At 45.5% G+C, this 19,632-nt stretch overlaps 3 protein-coding genes and 1 non-coding gene across 5 annotated transcripts; 1 reads left to right on the top strand and 3 right to left on the bottom strand.

Annotated features, from left to right (window-relative positions):
- The first annotated feature begins 1,007 nt into the window (after window positions 1-1,007).
- Window positions 1,008-1,081, top strand: TRNAI-AAU. Its single transcript has one exon. It is a non-coding gene; the product is annotated as a tRNA-Ile (tRNA).
- A 2,635-nt stretch (window positions 1,082-3,716) lies between these two features.
- Window positions 3,717-4,958, bottom strand: LOC123445731. The gene is made up of 2 exons (XM_045122763.1): window positions 4,807-4,958; window positions 3,717-4,704 (listed from the first exon to the last, which is right to left on the bottom strand). The coding sequence occupies exons 1-2, from the start codon at window positions 4,891-4,893 to the stop codon at window positions 4,567-4,569; spliced, it is 225 nt and encodes a 74-aa protein (XP_044978698.1). The 5' UTR covers window positions 4,894-4,958; the 3' UTR covers window positions 3,717-4,566.
- Window positions 4,959-13,060: 8,102 nt separating this feature from the next.
- LOC123445730 (28 kDa ribonucleoprotein, chloroplastic-like) lies at window positions 13,061-16,444 on the bottom strand. The gene is made up of 5 exons (XM_045122762.1): window positions 16,114-16,444; window positions 15,495-15,563; window positions 15,315-15,421; window positions 15,096-15,147; window positions 13,061-13,280 (listed from the first exon to the last, which is right to left on the bottom strand). Exons 1-5 carry the CDS (start codon window positions 16,217-16,219, stop codon window positions 13,267-13,269), a joined length of 348 nt encoding a protein of 115 aa, XP_044978697.1. The 5' UTR covers window positions 16,220-16,444; the 3' UTR covers window positions 13,061-13,266.
- Window positions 16,445-16,541: 97 nt separating this feature from the next.
- Window positions 16,542-18,872, bottom strand: LOC123445729 (histone H2A.1-like). 2 transcript variants are annotated; one of them, XM_045122761.1, is made up of 5 exons: window positions 18,596-18,872; window positions 18,295-18,506; window positions 17,083-17,159; window positions 16,894-17,000; window positions 16,542-16,761 (listed from the first exon to the last, which is right to left on the bottom strand). In XM_045122761.1, the coding sequence occupies exons 1-5, from the start codon at window positions 18,770-18,772 to the stop codon at window positions 16,675-16,677; spliced, it is 660 nt and encodes a 219-aa protein (XP_044978696.1). In that variant the 5' UTR covers window positions 18,773-18,872; the 3' UTR covers window positions 16,542-16,674. The 2 variants fall into 2 exon arrangements, with proteins under 2 accessions (XP_044978696.1, XP_044978695.1); XM_045122760.1 differs by lacking the exons at window positions 16,542-16,761; window positions 16,894-17,000; window positions 17,083-17,159 and having other exon boundaries at window positions 17,935-18,506; window positions 18,596-18,868.
- Window positions 18,873-19,632: the final 760 nt, after the last annotated feature.

The raw sequence follows: 19,632 nt of genomic DNA, 5'->3' as shown, positions 1-19,632 counted from the left end.
AAAATATTGCCTCCAGCTCGAACGTACATATATAGCACATGATCTTTTTAAGTTATCATTTAAACTGATTCTCCTGAGCAATTGATGTACTACAAGGAGTGACGGTGACCTGCCGCTTTCAAGTTTGTTAAGCAAAAAAGTTGCGCGTCTTGCTAGTCTGTTAGAGATGCATGGACATTTTTTTTTTAATTAAAGCACTGTAGGCACAGTTTAATTAAATAATACTACCAGTATTCTAGTAGTATAGTCGGTGCAGGCAGGCAGGGGACACGCGCTCCTCATGGTTGACACTCAACCTCGGCATGGAAAAGATGATCAACTAGGAGCGATTGATTAATTCAATTTCGTGGTAGTAATAGTAGACGTACGTAGTTTTATGTTAATTGCGATTGCATGCGGTTGAGGTGTCTCGATCGACCGGGAGATGGAATTGAACCATCTTATCTACTCTAGCTACCTGTACGTTATGGCCAAGCAAGCTAAACTGCTGATTGAGCAACGGCTGGTGGCGACGATGATACATGGATATCCATCCATCCTTGCATCTGAAACCATCTTTGCTTACGTACATGCATGCACGCAGGCCGCCGACAGCTTCAGCAAATTCAGTAAAAGCAACCTTGAATTTGGCTTTCTTGCCCGGCCGGTAAACATGCACCTAACCAGTGACGGTGCCAGGATCAGAAGCCTGCGATGTTATTTTAAATCAATAATGTCAAATACATGTGTTTTTACTGAATTTCTAAAAAAATACTTGTGCACAAAGAATTCGCTAAAAACATGTGTGGCCCATTGACCACACTCCTCTCAATGTGGCTTCGCCACTCCATCAACGACATCGATCACACGACATGGATGCAGGTTGAAACAGGTAAGATGGATTGAAACCACCTGTATTCAAAATGCAATACACCCCAACACTTCAGCAGTATGAGGAATCTTAAGATCACAAAGTTTGATTTACTGTTATAGAATATGTAGGCTCTAAAAAGCTCTAGTGCAGAAGAGGCCTATTAGCTCAGCTGGTTAGAGCGTCGTGCTAATAACGCGAAGGTCACAGGTTCGAGACCTGTATGGGCCACTTTTAATTCTTTTTTTTATTTTTTCTACGCGATGGAAAAACATGCGGAAAAAAAATATAAAATGGCTTCGAACCGGAGACCTTCAGTGTGTTAGACTGACGTGATAACCAACTACACCACGAAACCATCTGGTGCAACTTCACTTTCAACTTCTTTTAAGTACACGCGCTTAGTACAGCAATCTCTACCAGCTGGTCAGGCAGGGGATGTTCGAAAATTCAGTATGCCGTTGTCGCGGGCTCAATCCGCATTATACTTTGGTGTCACTCATTCCGGTCGGAAGATGGAATCCAGCAATCGCTTGCCTATCTAATCTACCTACGCAGTGGCTGTCTGTTACGGGCAAGCAAGCTACCTAGTCAAGCAGCTGACATGGATATGCCATCAGATCAGAATATCCATTCCATTTTTCGATATATCGGCCCACAGACAGCTGCTCCCACCAAAAGAAAAAACGAAAGTAAATTCAGTCCAAGTAACCTTTATTTGCCCTGGTAAACATGCACCAGCAGGCAGTCCATTCAGACATTGAGTAGGATCAGGACTGAGAAGCAGATACTGACTGAGATTCAGTAAGCCCAAGCAAAGCTTTGGATGATTAATCAGGTCTGCAAAACCAAACAGGAACCGCAAATCGTCAATCATCTGCTTTTATTTGGTAGCTACTTAACATGATAAAAAAAAAAACAGAACCCAACAGATGTTATGCGCTGTTATGCATCAACAGAAAACACCCGCGATTCTTCTCAAATTATAACAAACAGATGACGATGATATTAGGCTGCACTGCAACCCATCATTCAGGGAGTCAGGCAAGGCTGAATCTGAGAGAGAGGCTACCGCTGAACTGACTGTCATGTAGCGAGGCCAAGCAAAACAATCAGTACGGGTCCATGAATGCCATGAGGAAAAAGGAATTTGCTTCAAAAAAGGCAAAACACACAAGTATCTACTGCAGACCCACTGATCGATCCGGTACTCACCACTAGAAAGGCAATAAAAGGTAATAACAATTTCTTCGACAGGTGACAGATCAAATTGCAACTCATTCAGTGAGCGGAGAGCATAACTCAAACACACAGCCCTTTTTTTCCCAGTTCACCAATTTAAATAAACTCAGTTATAGATGCTCCATCCACCAGTGGAAGAAAAGAGGGTGATCCAGCATCCATCAGTCTTTTAAGCAAGACTCCCTCTTCCTGAATTTCTTCTTCTTCTTCTTCTGCAGTGCTGTTGCTAGTACGCAGAATCAGTTGCTTCATGAATGGACAAAGAAGCATGGAAGAAACTGAACCTCGCGGCATTGACCCAACATGGTTCTCACGGATTAAGCCAGCGCTTACCGGAGCACTGAAGAACCTGACAGACATGGATTTAACAAATTAAGCCACTGCTGGACAATTGCTGCCGTTGGCACATCTCCAGCAAAGAAAGGAAGGAAGAAAAATGACCTTCAGTGCCGATTGCACATATGAGAGAGGAAGCAAAACTTGAGCACAAGAATCTGAAAGCAGTTAGATAGCTTGTCTTATTTCGTCCATCATTTTTTCTCTTTCGAAATGCAGTAATGTCAGCAGCTAGCTCTCCTGCTACCATGCTCAATCTGTATAGGCTTAGAGTAGCCGCACTGCAGAGATACAGATTGATCCGGTAACAAAAAATCACAGATTCTTCTTGCTCATCACAAGAGAAACACTGGCCACGTTTTTCTTCTGAAATGCTGAACAGGTAATGGTCTGTTTTGGGTTTGCCCTTACAATTCAGACAAGAAAACAAAAGAGATGCTGCAATCCATCATGATGGTTAGCTAATGTTGACATGATAATATAAGCTTTAATGAGCCGGCAATCTCCTACCACCAGCAACAGGTACTACAACATCCAATCATTATTTATGCGAGAAAAGCTTGCACTTCATCATTATTTATGTGAGCAAAGCTTGATTTATTGGGAACCTCTGTTTTCTCTTCTCTAAATTTGATTTATTCATTAGTTCGGTTCAGCGTGAAGAGACGCTTAGCTTAGTATTACAAGCTACTAGCTCATTCCTTCTCATATGTAATATGCACATACCCATTGGGTCTAATGATATACACATTTATCATGTGCATATGTACCAATCCAATCGAAATCGAACAACATATGCCAGTATATCGATGGATGGTGACCTGGCATAGATCTATATATATCTTACTTTCTCTTCCCCTTTCTAGCTAGGTGCTGCCTGCAACTCAACCAACAGCTGGGAGGAAAGGATTCCATTGTCATCTCTCACCTTGCAACAAGGTAACTTCGGAAAGCTAATGACTGATCCCGTGAATGAACCACACGAGTTTCTCTTCTTAGGCTGTGTTCGGCAACCATCCACTCCATCACCCCGGAGCGGAGCGCGCGGAGCACCCTTTTAGTCGCTCGCCAAAATACAATTGCATGCCGCTCCGCTCCGCAGCGGAGTTATAGAGTGGAGGGATTCCGAACAGCCTCTTACCCAGCACAAGAATACACACCCCGGATTTTCTTCTGAAATGCTCAGCAGATGATGGTCAGCTCCGAATTCACATAAGGAAACTAAACAGAAATAGCAATTCATTCGGTGAGTGGGGACAGGATTGAGAAGCTGCTGCTGAGCGGGATGTACTAAGCCCAAGCAAAGCAGCTTTGGGATGATGATAATTCAATGTTCATAGAATAGGCAAAGCCCTAATTAGTTGTGATGAACAGCAGCAGTCTAACCAAACAAGCTTATCTATGTGAGCAAGCCTGGTAGTGCTAAGTGATCGATCGGTCTAGGAAAGCGGGGCAAACTAAAAGGGGGGTTTGAGATAACTGGTTCTGACTTGTCACTATAAAACACTCCCATATCTATAATGGTTGGTCTGTTTTTGGGATCAGAGTCAAAAAAAAAAAAGTCAACCAGAAATTGCCGTTCAGTGATAAGAAAAGCCGATCGGAAATTGCAGTTCGGCCTGAGAGTGAGTGAGTGAGTGGGGCAGCACTGAAGTCCCAATCAAAGCTCTGGGACGGTGAATCCGGCCGTGACTGAAACAAACACTCCCAGATTTATAACAAAGCTGTAAAGAGAAGATCAAATTATTTGTTTTGGGTGTTCAGATAAGAAAAAACAAACAGAAACCGCATTCCATCATTCAGTTAGTCAGGCAGGGCTGAGAGTACCCTAAGTTTTGACTTGTGATGTAGTCAGGCTGAGGCCAAGCAGAGCAGCTTTGGGATGATGATAATTTGATGCTGACAAGATTAAGAAAAGCACTAATTAGCCGCGATGAACACCGGCCACCTCCTACCTCCGGAGAGACAGCAGGTACTTTAACAAGCAAACATTATTTATGTGAGCAAGCTTGCACTGCCAAGAAGTATTACTAAATTACAGAGACAGAGCTAGACGCCCCCATGGTGATTGATCCGTCAAGGAAAACAGGGCAAAATAAAAGAAGGATCCCGTACTCGTCCATCTACCTAGTAGCTACCTATCTGATCTCGGCGTCGGCGGTGAGCTCCCCCTGCTCGCCGGCCGGCTGCTCTGTGACCTTGTTGGGGGCTTCGCCTTCGGGGTCACCGAACTTGTCCTTGAAGGCGTCCTGCCGCTTCAACCACATCATGTGCCCCTGCAAACAGTGCCATTTCCACTGCCGCGGTTAAAGATCCCGACTTTTTTGGTTGATTTCTGGACTGGAGCAAAGGGGGAGGGGGGCATGAGGTGACGGAACCTGTAGCGCCGCCGCCCACGCGATGAGGAAGGAGGCCGCCCAGAACCGCTTCTCCTTCACCAGCTTCGACAGATCCACCCCCGCCATGGCTGACCCTCTCTCGCCTCCCACCTCCAGTTACCTTTTTTTTTTCGAGACAGAACACACCTTCAGCTATCGCCGCTCCTACTATTCTTCTGGCTACGCGTTTTCTGCCGGCCCAATTAGCGTAGATCCACATCCGGTTTCAATCTCAGTTTCGTTTTTTGTTTTTAAATGTATTTTTATCTGATTAAAAAAAATCATGGAACTCATAATTTCTTCAAAAAAATAAAAACATATCATAAACTTCAAAATATCTTCACCAACTTTCATTGAATTCAAAAATTATTTATCTAATTCACAAATTGTAAACCCAATTCAAAATTAGCTATGGAGAACATTTCTTACAAATTTGCGAACATTTTTGAAGTCATAAACATTCCTTTTCAATTAAGTATCTCTTCTATGAATCATGAGAAAATTTATTAAAATCATGAACAGTTTTTCAATCCGCAATCATTTTTCAAATCACTAACATTTTTTGGGATTTGCAAACATTTATTCGAAACCCATAGATTGTTTTCGAATCCTCGATCATTTTTTAATTCACAAAAAACTTTCAAATTTGAGAAAAAACAATTCAATCTTACAAAGATTTTTCCAATTCTAGAACGTTTTTTTAATTCTTGATGGTTTTAAAATTCGATTTTATTTGAAATGTTGAACATTTTCTAATGAAGGAAAAACACAACCATAAAACAGAAAGAAAAAAAACACAGGGTCACCCCGCCCTTACATGGGCCGGCCTAAAGTCGCGACGTCCTCGAATCATGCACCAACCGACTAGGGTGGGGGTACCACACTATGGCTGAAATGTGGTCCTGTTCTTGGAGCGGCAACTGCTTAGAGACGTAATGTGGTCCTATTTATTGAGCGCTAGCGGGCTAGGGTGGGACCGCCGTAACGGAGTCATGTGCATCACGAGGCAAAGCGACTGAGATAGAGGTACCGCACATGACAACAATGGGGTAATGTACATTGAGAGGCCACCGGCTAGGGCCGGGTGTATTGTATACATGAAAAGGGCTTTTCACGCAACCAGTTGTGTCTCAACTCTATGTATCACGCGAGATGGCGTAACAAACATGCACGCGGGACCCCCCCCCCCTCCCAGCCGCGCCCGGTTGGCTCGTGGGCCCCTCGTGAGGCCTCCAGCCTTTTTTTATGCTCGTTGGTTTTGGTCCAGAAATAATGACCACAAAGTTTTAAGGCATTTGGACTTGGTTTGGTGTGGAAAATCTGAAAAGTGAAAAACACGCAGAAAACAACAATTGGTGCTGGGCATTGGGTCAATAGGTTAATGCTTAAAAGTAATATAAATTAGTAAATAAATACCCCAAAGGTATTCTAGAATGATAATATATCAGTATGGAACAATTAAAAATTATGGATACGTTGGAGACGTATCAGCTAAGCAACTCGAAGGGCAAGCTTGTGTCCTATGGAGGTCGGCTAGTGCTGATAAACTCAATGCTCATGAGTGTGCCGATGTTCCTTCTATCCTTCTTTGAAGTATCGGTAGGGGTACGAAAAAGATTAGACTTCTATAGATATCGCTTCTTCTCGCAAGGTGATGAGGTTAACACAAAATGCATATTGGCCAGATGGCATATTATTTGCAGACCCAATGACCAAGGTGGGTTAGGGATCAAGAATTTAGAAGTTAAGAATACATGCTTGCTTAGCAAATAGCCATACAGGTTATTTGTCGAGACTAAAGGTACATGGGTATAAATTTTGCGGAATAAGTACCTACAATCTAAGACATTGGCATAGGTTTTCGCTAGCCCTGATGACTCGCCATTTTGGAAGGGGCTAATGAGGATGAAAGTACCCTTTTTCCAGAGGGTGTAAATTATTGTTGGCAACAGAAACACAACTAGATTCTAGGAGGATGCATGGCTAGGGGAGACCTCCTTGGACTTGCAATACCTTTCTCTTTATAATATTGTACAACGTAAGAAGATTATGTCGTTACAGTATTACAATTGGTCCCTCTTGTTATCCAATTCAAGAGGTCTCTGATGGGGGAACGCTCGAATTCCTGGCTGCACTTGGTCCGCGGGTTGATGGATGTTCAACTTTCTGATCTGGTTGACACCATCCAATGGAAATTATCTACGAATGGTACTCTTTCGGTGAAATCTATGTATTTGAATTTAATTAATTCTGGGTCAATCCCGAGGTCATTACATATATGGGAGATTAAAGTTTCTCTTAGAATTAAAAAATTCACGTGGTTTGTCTACAAGGAAGTGATATTGACCAAGGATAGTTTGGTAAAGAAAAGACGGGTAGGCAGTTTCCGATGTTGCTCCTGTGATGAGGACGATACTAGTCGACAACTCTTTCTCGATTGTCTGTTCACAAAACTACTATAACGTACATTACATATAGCCTTCAACGTTAGTCCTACAATGAGCATTAAAATGTTATTTGGGATGTGGCTCAATGAAGTAGAATCAACTATTGTGAAACATATTGGGACAGGGATATGTGCACTATTTTGGGCTATATGAAATACTAGAAATGATTTGATATTTAATGAAAAAACTCTACTAACTTTTTACGGGTTATCTATAGAGTCAGTGCTTGAATCCGTATGTGGTCTTCACTCACGCATGTGGACTTCAGAAAGATTTTGGTTATTGGGTACAACCGTTAGGAGACGGTAGCACAGGATATCTTTGTTGAAATATATTGCACGGGTACAACCGTTGGGTACAACCGTTGGACTTTTGGATGAGTTAGTTGGAGCATGAATTCAATATGAAACAATATGATGAGGAGAGACCTACATTTTTTACAAGGGTATTTGAGACAGAAATGGTAATCCCAACAAGGCCTTAAGTATACTTTTTTTTTGCAGATGGCCTTAAAGTGTAAAAAGGTATTATGTAAAAACATCCGATCTATTCATCTTCAAACATGGTAGTACAACGAATACCAGAAGTAATTAAAATTACATCCAGATTTATAGACCATCCAGCGACGACTACAAGCATTGAAGAGAGCCGAGGCGTGCCACCGTCATTGTCCCTCCCTCACCGTAGCCAGAGAAACATTGTTGTTGTACAGAGTCGGAAAGTCGTCGTGCTAAGGCCCCATAGAACCAGCGCACAGAACAACAACCGTCGCCGATGAAGAGTAACGTAGACCAATAGGATCCAACCTGAAAACGCACAAACGTAGACGAACGACAAACATATTCGAACAAATTCACCAAAGACAGATCCATCAGAGACATACCTTCATACGCCCTCCGACGATGCAAGATGCATCACCGAAACGGAGGCTGACGAAAAGAACCTTATTCCATCTTTAAGGAACCGCCATCGTCTCGCCTTTTGAAACAAAGCACAAACACTAAGATGGCGCCCACTGCCCCCGCTGCCGCGCCGACGGCGCCGCCTGCCGTCCATGGCTCTCCGCCATGCATGCTCTCCCATGGCCCCCAAACGCGCCGGCTGCCGTGGATGGCCTGCTCCAACAAGTTCCTCTACACCGGCCACACGCACCGCCTCCCCGACAACGCCACCTGCGTCGGCTCCACCGACGACTGGCTCGCCCTCGCCCTCGGCCATCAACACACCACCCACAAGAGCACAAAGCGCCGTGTCGTGCACAGCTATATATGTCTTGCACAACCCCTTCTCAAACACGTCCCTTCCGCTGCCCGAGCTCGACGCCGTGCTCGTCCACGACATGTCTCTCGTATGCAAGTTCCTCATGCGATCCACCGTCGACGACTTGATCGCCGTCATCACCAACAACACCAAGCATCCGCTCGTCGTGTTCCGGCAAGGGAAGGGCGTGTGGTCGCCCAAGCCACGGCCGGCATCTCCATATGTCTAGCTGCCTTGTTGACATCGCGTTTCTTGGTGATAAACTGTATGCCATCACCACGGCCGAGGATCTCATCCCTCTTGACCTTGCATTATATTGGATGGACACGGAAGGCCCAAGGTTGTTATGGGAGCACCTCTCATCAAGAAATCGCCCTGCTTTGATTATCATGAATCACTTGTGATGACGATCGTGACCAGAAGAATGAAGAGGACGAACAAGTGGAAGAGGAAGCACAAAACGGCAATGAAGAGAAGGAAGAGGGAAAACACAATGGCTTGACGACATATACCAATATAAATTGCTCTGTGGTATTTGATCGTGACGCTGGACATGGTAATATCACCATGATTAGCCGGCACCTCGGATGGGAAGCTGCTCATGGTAAAGCATCGTCAACACCTCCGTCCACAAGGTTCGTGGGCCACTCTTAAAGTGGATGTTTTCGAAGCAGATTTTAGCACACACGCATGGGTGCCACAGACCCAAGGGCTAGGCGGCGGTCGGGCACTCTTCGTTAGCATGGACTTCTCCAAGTCTGTCCCGGCACCTTATGAGGAGGTGGAGGAAGATGCTATTTATTTCATGGACACGGGCGACGTGTTTAACATCAAGTCCGGTACTTCTAACCCGTCAAAGATTTGTGATGATTTTGGAAAAACATGGCTCTTCCCCAGCGACGGTGCTTTCGTTCCAATGTAAGATTATATATATTTCAGAGATAATATGTTATCTTGTATTTCCTCTCATAATTAATGTATCGTGAAAGAAAAAATTACGTCCAAACATATAAACAAACACATGAACGACGACATGTATATAGGATTTTAAATATGTATAAGCGAATGTGCAGAGCGCTGAGCGCACACAGAAAAATCGTCCATGGCGTAACAGCAAGCCCAAGGTATTACGGGTGGTCCCTAGATTCTTTTCCCTAGGGGACTGAAGAGTTCACCTCTAACTCGGACGTCCTTAAAGCCCGCCACATCCCACTATCAGTTTGCTAGAAATAGGACGTCCTGATCATCAGAGGTTTTGGCTTAACATCCTGTTAAAACTGGATTCCTTGCAACAGAAATGGAAAACAACAAACTCGATCAACTTGCATCCACGTTATTTCTTGGGAAAATATTATGTTCTACCGGCCGATCGCGCGCGGCAGTCCGCCGGTTCCGTGGCCGTTTGATCGTGTGTTGATCAGATGGTGACAGCGTCCTCGCGTCTACCGAAGTCGTTTTCGTTTTTCTGCAACTCATCTGTTGTTTCAGGACAGACATTCCTGAGACTGGATAATAGTAGGGGTGTTTCAGGGCTCGTCTGGCTAGGAAGACGAACGACTGGATTTGGGTTTTTTCCTGCAACATCTTCATTGTTGCAAGAAAAAATTCTGCAACATTAGTTATGTTGCAGAACATTTTTCGTAACACCAACGTAAAGTTAAAAAAAAATCTGCAACATTAGCTTTGTTGCAGAAAAATCCTGCAATAATATCTATGTTGCAAAAGTTTCGCAACACGGCCCGTGTTGCAAACATCCGAACGCAACATTATGCTTGTTGCAAAAACTGTCAGCTCAATCTGTTGATGACCCTGTATTTAATCTTTGTGACAAAAAAAAGGTCTATAGCCAACTGCAGCTCTGTCGGGGCCGAAACAAAGCGGTTGTTTGTTGTTTCGGGAATTAATGTATCCAAGGAGGCGACCGAACTACGTGCCGGAAGTTAGATCGGATGGCTGTCGGTGACTGCACACGCAGGGATCCGACGGTCATCGTGGTGATAGATGTTTTATTAGCCATCTACCGGTGGATGCGTAGCGCTTTCCATATTTCTTTTACTACTTGAAAAAATTCTAACCCAACAATCTGACCTTCCTGTCTATAAATCAGGGCATCTCGGGAACAAACTTATAGTGCGTTCTCATGTTTGTGCAGTATTTAGCTGGGAGATATGGATGGCAGTTTTGCCCATGGGTATGGGCAACATTTTTCAGAATTACACGAATGTTATTTTGACATTCTAAAAATATTTTCTTAAAGCATGACAAACATATTTTTTGAAATGTGGGAACATTTTTTGAAATTTCATGAATTTTTTTTTTGTTTCTTGCATTGGGGCGGGGGTTTTCTGGTTTTTTTATTTTCTCGGTTTCCATTTTTCTGGGATTTTTTTTCTCAATAAAGCCCGTGTGTGTTCTGTGGAGCATGGGTGTGTTTATGTATTTTTGGACCTTGTCCTTCTTGATTTTCTTCATGGGGCGCCTTTTCTTGTTGAGTGCTTCATGACATGCTTGAATTTCTTCATTGGTGCGAGAAATGCTTGGATTTTTTCAGTCAATCATACAAAAAACAAAAAGGGGTTCCCAAGAATAAAAAATAAAAAACTTTGATGCGAAAAGGAGTCTAAACTTTCGAATTCAGTTACCACAATAAAGGAAAAAATGAAACAAAGTGGGGACAGAAGATTCTCAAATCATGATTGGTCCATCCTGTCCTCCCACGGATCATTCTGCCGAGCTAATCATAGCCACTAGAATCTTCCAGATCCAACGACAAAGACCAATGGTGAAACAGATCGCACCAGCCGAGCCGATCCTAGCCGCTTGCACCTTCGAGATCCGATGATGGAGAACGTTAGTCACACAGATCACACACCCTCCCATGGATCGTGTCCCTCCGAGTTGATTCATGTGGCTCGCCCTCCCAGATCCAATTGTGGCAACCGTACGTCATGTGAATCGCGCCCTTATTCGGAGAACCCCTCCCTCCCCCTATAGAAGTGATGCCCTCGCGTCCACATCCATTAGCATCGCCACCCACATTTCAAGAGATTCAAGTTCGCCGGAGAAGAATGGGATATGGTCGGGAGGAAGAGCGGCGAGCGAAAAAAGGCGGTGACCCGGTCCATGAATGTTGGACTCCTGTTTCCCGTCGGCGATAACCGACAAGTATAGGGGATCGCAACAGTCTTCGCGGATAGTGTTTCACCCTGATTTATTGATTCGACGCAAGGGGAGCCAAAGAATATTTATCGGCCTTAGCAGTTGAGTTGGCAATTCAACCACACCTCGGATATCTCTTTGCGGCAAAGATTTAGTAGTGCGGCAAGTAATAGTAGTAACAGTAACAGTGATAGTAATAATTTTGTAGCAGTTGTGACAGTAGCAACAGCAGTAGTAACTTAGCAAGATTCAGTATATGTAAAGTGTAGGCACATGGATCAGCGATGGATGGATATGGATAGCAATCATCATGTGACAGTTACACGCTAAAACGACATAGAACTAGCTCCAATTCATCAATATAATGTAGGCATGTATTCTATATATAGTCATACATGATTACGATAAAAACTTGCATGACATTTTTGTCCTACGCTCCCGTGACAGCGGGGTCCTAGATCTAGTACCATTAATACAATGGTGCTTTACACAACACCTTAGCCTGTTAAAAATGAAGTGTCTGCCAAAGCCCAGAAGCATACTACTCTCAGTTATTTCCTCATTTACCTATTAATGCCATCTACCAAATGTATGAGATTGTTCCCTTTTTGAAAACGTCCTGTATTCGAAATGGAACCCATGATCCATACTTCGGGTGTACGAATTTAAATAAGTCTAGCTCTTCTAATAATTCATTCAGAGTTCTGACCAGTTAAGTTAGCATGTGAGCTGGAGAGTGCTACTATATTAGGTTCAGCGATTTCTTTTTCTTTGGGAAAAATATAAAAGAATGGAAATAAGGAGGTGGCTGAGTCCCTGCCAAAAATGAAGGGCCTAGGAAAGTCGGATGCTGCTTGATGAATGTCGATCTGGTGGCTTGTCACTTGCTTGAGGGTGTGAACAAGTTCTGCATTATAGCTACACTGGTTGAGCTAAAACCTTGAAAGAAGTAGCCCAGATGAATAAGACATTCCTTTTCCAGCTCCCTTGTGCCATATGCTTGTCTCATTGAGCTAGATAAGATACGTTTCATACTGAATCATGTGTGCTTGAAGAAATGCAACTCTCACTTTGGTAAAATTTCCCAAATTAAGCTCAAATTTTACAACTGTCATTTAACTGTAATTATCAAAAGTAAGCTCTAGTTTACAGACCCATTGGCATTCTGGACAGTTACGACATGCCAGGCTTGCCGCAACATACGTAGTAATACCCTTCTAGATGGATAGCTATTTTTCCTGGGACTTGATGCCATACTCAAGTTTCAAGATCAGGGCATAAATTGTTTCCCGGACCAGCGCTAATGTGGACCTAAAATTAGAAAGAAAAAAAAAACAGTGAATTAACTTCGTGTCTTAGTCAAACATAATTAGCTAACCAATCAGGTATTCCTCTGGGTTTTCAGTTATCAACAAACAGAATGCTACAGGCAATGTCAAGCTAAAAAATCAGAAGACTGGTCTATTTGAAGTTGGTCACGAGACTAAGCTTGAAATATGTACTGGTGATCATGCAAAAGTACATGTCCAGGGCGCCATCTAACATTACAGATTCTGAACACAACAAACAAAGACCGGATAAGTACCCTGCTCATCTATAGCAGCAGTAAGATAAGGCAAGATTAGCCGGACATATCCAAGGGGTGGTTGGTCACCTCATCCCGGGGGTGGGGTTTCCCACCTCCAGTATGCAGACGACACTATGATCATGGTCTCGGGCTCGGACTCGGACATTGCTAATCTTAAGTTCCTTTTGCTCTGCTTCGAAGAAATGTCTGGACTTAAGATTAACTTTGATAAAGGTGAGGTGGTGGTCCTGGGCTACTCTGAGGCTGAGTAGCACAGGATTGCGGACAACCTTAACTGCAAATTGACTTCTTTCCCTATCTCGTATTTGGGAATGCCCCTGGCGGAGTCCAGGATTCTGGTTAGCGGGTTTGATCCGTTTGTGGGACGAGTAGCGTCCCGTGCGGAACCCTGGTGCGGCAGGTTCACATCTAAAGGTAGCAAATCCATTCTCATTAGCTCTAACCTCGCAAGCCTCCCCATGTATATGATGGGGATGTATATCCTGCCCGAAGGTGTGCACAGCGCCTTCGACAAGGAACTGGCTAGATTCTTTTGGCAGGCAGGGGATGGTAGGCCCAAGTATCACATGGTGAAATGGGCTGACATCTGCGTGCCAAAAGACCGAGGGGGCCTAGGCATTCCTGCGTCCTGCCGCATAAACGTGGCCCTGATGCTCCGATGGGTTTGGCGGATTCTGCAAGGAGATGGGGGTTTGTGGCTTCAATTGATTGAGGCCAAGTACCTTCGAGGCAGACCCCTCTTGGCATGCTCACTCGTGAATGGTTCGCGGTTCCGTAAGTCTATCCAGAGCGTTAAGCACGAGATTAGGTTGGGCTTGCAGATCTCGGTGGGCGACGGGTCTGGGACCCAGTTTTGATTAGATCCCTGGTTGGAGGAGAGCCTCTACGATTCCGTTTCCCGAGGCTCTTTGCTATCTGCGCCAACCCTGCTGTCCTTGTTTCCGCATCTGCTCTGGACGACGGATGACATGTTGCATTCCGCCGTCCCTTGACCCAGTTGAGGTCCAGGACTGGGAATTACTCTTGGCAATAATTCCCCTCCCGGCCTCGGCGGTTCGTGATAGTGTCTCTTGGAGTCTTTCTCCCTCAGGAGAATTCTCTGTTAGTTCGGCCTACCTGGCGCTGTGCGGGATGCCGGTCCTCCCGTGGTTATCCCCACTCTGGAAGGCCCCGCTGCCCTTGAAGATCAAGTTTTTTGTTTGGCAGCTTCTCCGAGACCGTTTACCTTCAGGGACCGAGGTGCTGAAACGCCATGGTCCGGGTAACGGCATATGTCCCCTGTGCCATGTCCCGGAGACTGGTTCTCACATACTGTTCTCATGCGTTGCGGCACAGGCACTATGGTGCTTTGTACGCGAGGCTCTGGTACCGGAGTGGGAAGCCTCTGACCTTGCAGATTTTCTGCAGGTGCGGGCCACCCAGGTCGGCCATAAACGCCGACTGTTTTGGATGGTCTTCGCGGCTATGATGTGGATCCTCTGGACTACTTGCAATAAAATGATGATTGAGAAGGTGTTTCAGCGGCATGCATCTAACTCGTTCTTCAAATTCCTTGCCTTCTTGCAGCATTGACATCCGCTCGTTAGGACTCGGGACCGGGGCCGGCTTCAGCACTACCTGGACGCGTTGATGGCGGCCGCCCGACGGCTCTCCTGTTCCCTGCTTGCTGCCTAGCTTTTCTCCGTGAGGGCATTTTTTGTTTCTTCTCTTCTATTGGGCTGGACTGTGTTGTTGCCCCAGCGGACTCTCTTTTTTATTTCTTTGTTCGGACATGTTGGTTGGATTCTGGTCGTGGTGCTTTATCTATAAAGCGGGGCGAAAGCCTGTTTCGAGTAGCAGATCATCCACTGTTTGCGAAATGCACCCGTATGTTCTTCCATCGAGCACCTTTAACAATCATCATGTGGGGAAAATGTGTCAACATAAGTAAAAGAACTGTACTGAGCGCTGCATGTTATCACAAGGAAAAGAACTGCACCGAGCACTGCATATTATCTTGCAGGAACTTGGCTGCTTCTGCTATACCTACAGAATCCATGAAGCACAATTCTTACCGCATCGCTCATCTTCTCCAATGTCGCAGCTACTTCTTTTTCCAAGGAGAACCTGACGAAACCATACCCTTTGGTTCGCCCCGTCACGGGATGGCATATCACTTTGACTGTCAGGCGAATTTATCAGTCAGAGGACAATCCCCTAAGCAGCAAAAAGATTCAGAACAGATAAATTTGTACCTTGGATAATATCGCCATGCTGAGAGAATACACCCTTGAGAGCAACTTCATTGGTGTCATAGGGCAGACCTGGAAAACTTAGTGGAGGAAACAGCAGGCCATCAGAACATCCTGAACCATTCATAAGTCAGCAAACTTCTTGCATTTTACATTTAGTAAAAAAAAAGGACAGTGTGTATTTCACAGGACAATGGTGCATTGTGGTAGTAAAATCAGCAAGCAGGATGACTGAGAAACTAGCATGAACTTACTAATAAATTAGCAAAACAGATAACTGATAGGAAGTCTGTCAGATCTCAAATGGTGAAGAGATTCAGGTTCAGGCATCAAACAATTGATAAGAAACTGAACGCAAGGCATCCTGATCCATAAGTCAGCAGAAATCTTGATTTGTTCACACGAATTGTTCGTAACATTTACAGTTAGTTAAAACTGGACAGAAGAGTGCATTGTTGCTGGAGGTATGGTTCACACATCAGCATGAACGTTCATCCACCTCTTCCTAAGTAGGTCAGCAAATTGCCATCAGATCTCAAACACAGGAGAGATTGGGGTCCAAGAACCAAACGAATTGAACAGAAACTGAACACTGGACGGGAGTGAGATGTACGAATCTTACCTCCGACGAACAGCCTGGAGCCTGAGGAGAAGACGGCGCTCCGATCCACTAGCTTGCCCACCGGAACCCTAGCATTGAGCACAGCCTTTCTTCCCCAGTTGAGCATCGCCTATGTTACGAACTCTAGAAATAATCCCGAAATCCTTTGGTCTCCCTGATCCCCTTACCCGCAGATCGGTTGACCCCCACAAAATTTCACGAACCGCACCCCACCAAACCAGGTTATTCCAAGAACGCCCCAAGAACACAAAACCAAGTGAAATTGTGCGAAGAAATGTACAGACGAACAAGGGGATCACGGCAAAAACCAGCACAATTTCGCAAGATTGACACGGAAAAAATAAAGTCGATGAATGAATTCCGTGTGTTAGTATAAGAGAATTAGCTGACTGATCACTTGATCAGGAATGCTACAGGCAATGTCAAGCTAAACAAATCTGAAGGCCGGTTTATTTAAAGCTGGTCATAAGACTGAACTTAAAATATATACTGGTGATCGCTCTGATATACAGAGTACATGTCCAGGGCTCCATCTAACATCACAGATTCAGGATAACCAAATTACTCATCTGCAGTACCAGCAGCAGAAACAGCAGCAGATCGTCCGACGTTTGCATAATCCACCCGTATGGTCTTTCCATCAAGCACCTGAAACAATCATCATGTGGCAAAAAATGTGTCAGCTTAAGAAAAAGAGCTGCACTGAGCGCTGCAAATTATCCTGCAAAAAGTTGGCTTGTTCTGCTGTACAAACAGATGAACGAAGCACATTTTATTTACCTCATCGTTCATCTTCTCCAATGCCGTGTCTGCTTCACTTTCTGAAGAGAACTTGACGAAGCCGTACCCTTTGGATCTCCCGGTCACAGGATGGCATATCACTTTCACTGCCAGGCACATCGATCAGCCCCTAATCGACGGAAATCACAGGTCACGCAGCAAAAAGATTCAGAACAGATAAATCTGTACCTTGGATGACATTGCCGTGCTGAGAGAACGCGTCTTTGAGAGCGACTTCATTGGTGTCATAGGACAGACCTGAAGAACTCAGTGGAAGAAACAGCAAGACATCAGAACAACCGGAACCATTCATTCTTGCATTGCTCAACGTCCACACAGATGACAGATCCTTCCTGGCATTTATATTTACTTAAAATTGGACAGAGTGAGCATTATCCTAGCAAAATCAGCAAGCAGGGTGATTGAGAAACAAGCACGGTCATAATAAACAGGCACACAGATCGGATATCGGACAGAAAATCAGGCATCAAACAGATTGGCCAGAAACATGAGTCAGCAGTATTGTTGCAATGTTCAACGTTTAGCAGATTGTTCCTAACATGTACATTTTGTTCAAATTGGACAAAGAGTTTGCACGACATCCACAAGTACAGTACTAGGTATGATTCACAGACAGGTATGATCTACCTAAATAGTTCAGCAAACACGGGAGAGATTGGGTCCAAGCACCAAACAAATGCACCAGAAAGAGAATTCAAGATGAGAATACCGGGTGAATTCATCAGATTTTACCTCCGACGAACAGCTTGGAGCCTGACGAGAAACCAGCGCTCCGATCCAGCAGCTTCCCCACAGGAACCCTAGAATTGAGCACAGCGTTTCTTCCCCAATTGAGCATCGCCGACGAACCCTAGAAATAAATCCCCAAATCCTTAGACGCCCAGATCAGTTGACCACCACGAAATTTCACGAATCGCACCCTACCGAATCTAGTTATTCCAAGAACGACCCCAAGTGAAAGTGTGCGAACAAATGTACAGAAGAATAAGGCTCGATTTCGCGAGATTGGCACGGAAAGGATTGGAATTGGCTAAACGATTAAGTTTCCAGATTCAGTTCAGCAGTGATTCAAGATCAATCGACGCTACAGACTACTACCAGTTCGGACTCCAGATCGAGCACTACATACAGGATCCCATGCGCTCTCTCTTTTCCTCGGACACGAAATTCCCCCAAAATCAGCAAGTGACGCGACAGGGCCCTGTCTACTCCTCGGCGGCGGCCTCGTCCTCAGCATCGGCGGCGGCCTTCTTGTCAGCAGCGGCAGCCTTCTTGTCGGCAGCGGCGGTCTTCTTGTCTGCGGCGGCCTTCTTGGGAGACTTCTTGGGGGACTTCTTGGTAGCGGCGGGGGCCTTCCTTTCGATCTTCTTCTTGGGCGACTTGGACTCCTTCTCGGCCTTCTCAGCCTTCTCGAGGGCCTTCTTGGGGAGCAGCACGGGGTTGATGTTGGGCAGCACGCCGCCGTGCGCGATGGTGACGCCGGCGAGCAGCCTCCCGAGCTCCTGGTCGTTGCGGATGGCGAGGAGCAGGTGGCGCGGCACGATCCGGCTCTTCTTGTTGTCCTTGGCGGCGTTCCCGGCGAGCTCCAGCACCTGCAATTCCAGAGGACAGAGACGAGAGATCAGCCACCCATCCGTCGAGCGCGATAAAGAAGAGAGCACGAGATCCGTTTGTTGGTTACCTCGGCGGCGAGGTACTCGAGGACGGCGGCGAGGTAGACGGGGGCGCCGGAGCCGACGCGCTGCGCGTAGCGGCCCTTCTTGAGGAAGCGCCCGATGCGGCCGACGGGGAACTGGAGGCCGGCCTTGACGGAGCGGGTCACCGCCTTCTTCCTCTCGCCGCCCTTCCTGCCGGCCATCGCTCCGACCCCTCCGGCGAACTGGAAGCTCTCGGAATGTGGTGGGCGGCGGCGGCGGTGGATGGGGTTGCTCCGCTCGGAACTTGTTGGAATTTGGTGGCATCTGCCGGCGGCGAAGGCGCCGGTTTTATAGGGGGTGGGGGCTCCGAGGGAGGGGCCGCAGCCCGGGTCACGTGCGCTCCGCGCCGTCGGATCTGGGAGGGCGGGCGGTCAGGATTGGTTCGTGGGGGCGCGATCCGTGGGAGAGGCTGATTAGCCAATCAGAGCGCAGCGATTTTTCCCTCCGTTTCTTTCCTTTTGCGTGGAAATGAATTCGAAATTTTGGGGGCAGCGGGAATAGGCTCTCTTTTCGCGCCCGGAAAGGGGGGATTTTCGTCCAATCCTCTCAAATCCCCTCAATCACCAAACTCTTACATACCCTCATTATTTGATACACATGGATTCATATAAAGGATTTACAATATTACTATAATATAATTAAAATTATATTTTTTATAACTTCAAAAGCTCACAGAATAAATGTACTTAGAACAAAGGTTCAACTAAATTACGCAAAACAACAAACAAGCTCATACAATCTCTTTGAAGTACTATCAACGGTTCAAATGAAAATGCATATAATCTGTTTCAAGTTCTATCAACAGTTCAAATGAAAATGGTACATGCATACGTACCACGGTCCAAATGAAAAACATGACACAAGCCATGGTCCAAATGAGAAATACAAGATGTTCAATCAACATAAGTGAACGTCCATCACAACATGAACACGTGTTTGATAGGCAAATGTTGCGTGACATGTTTGCGGGCGGCACGGTGTGAAGGGGACTTGTGGCAGCAAAGCATGGTCACCCGTCTTC

This window comes from Hordeum vulgare, chromosome 3H, assembly GCF_904849725.1.
Source record: "Hordeum vulgare subsp. vulgare chromosome 3H, MorexV3_pseudomolecules_assembly, whole genome shotgun sequence".
NCBI lineage: Eukaryota > Viridiplantae > Streptophyta > Magnoliopsida > Poales > Poaceae > Hordeum > Hordeum vulgare.
The sequence above is the reverse complement of the archived record's forward strand: the minus strand, read 5'-3'. Positions and strand labels throughout refer to the sequence as shown.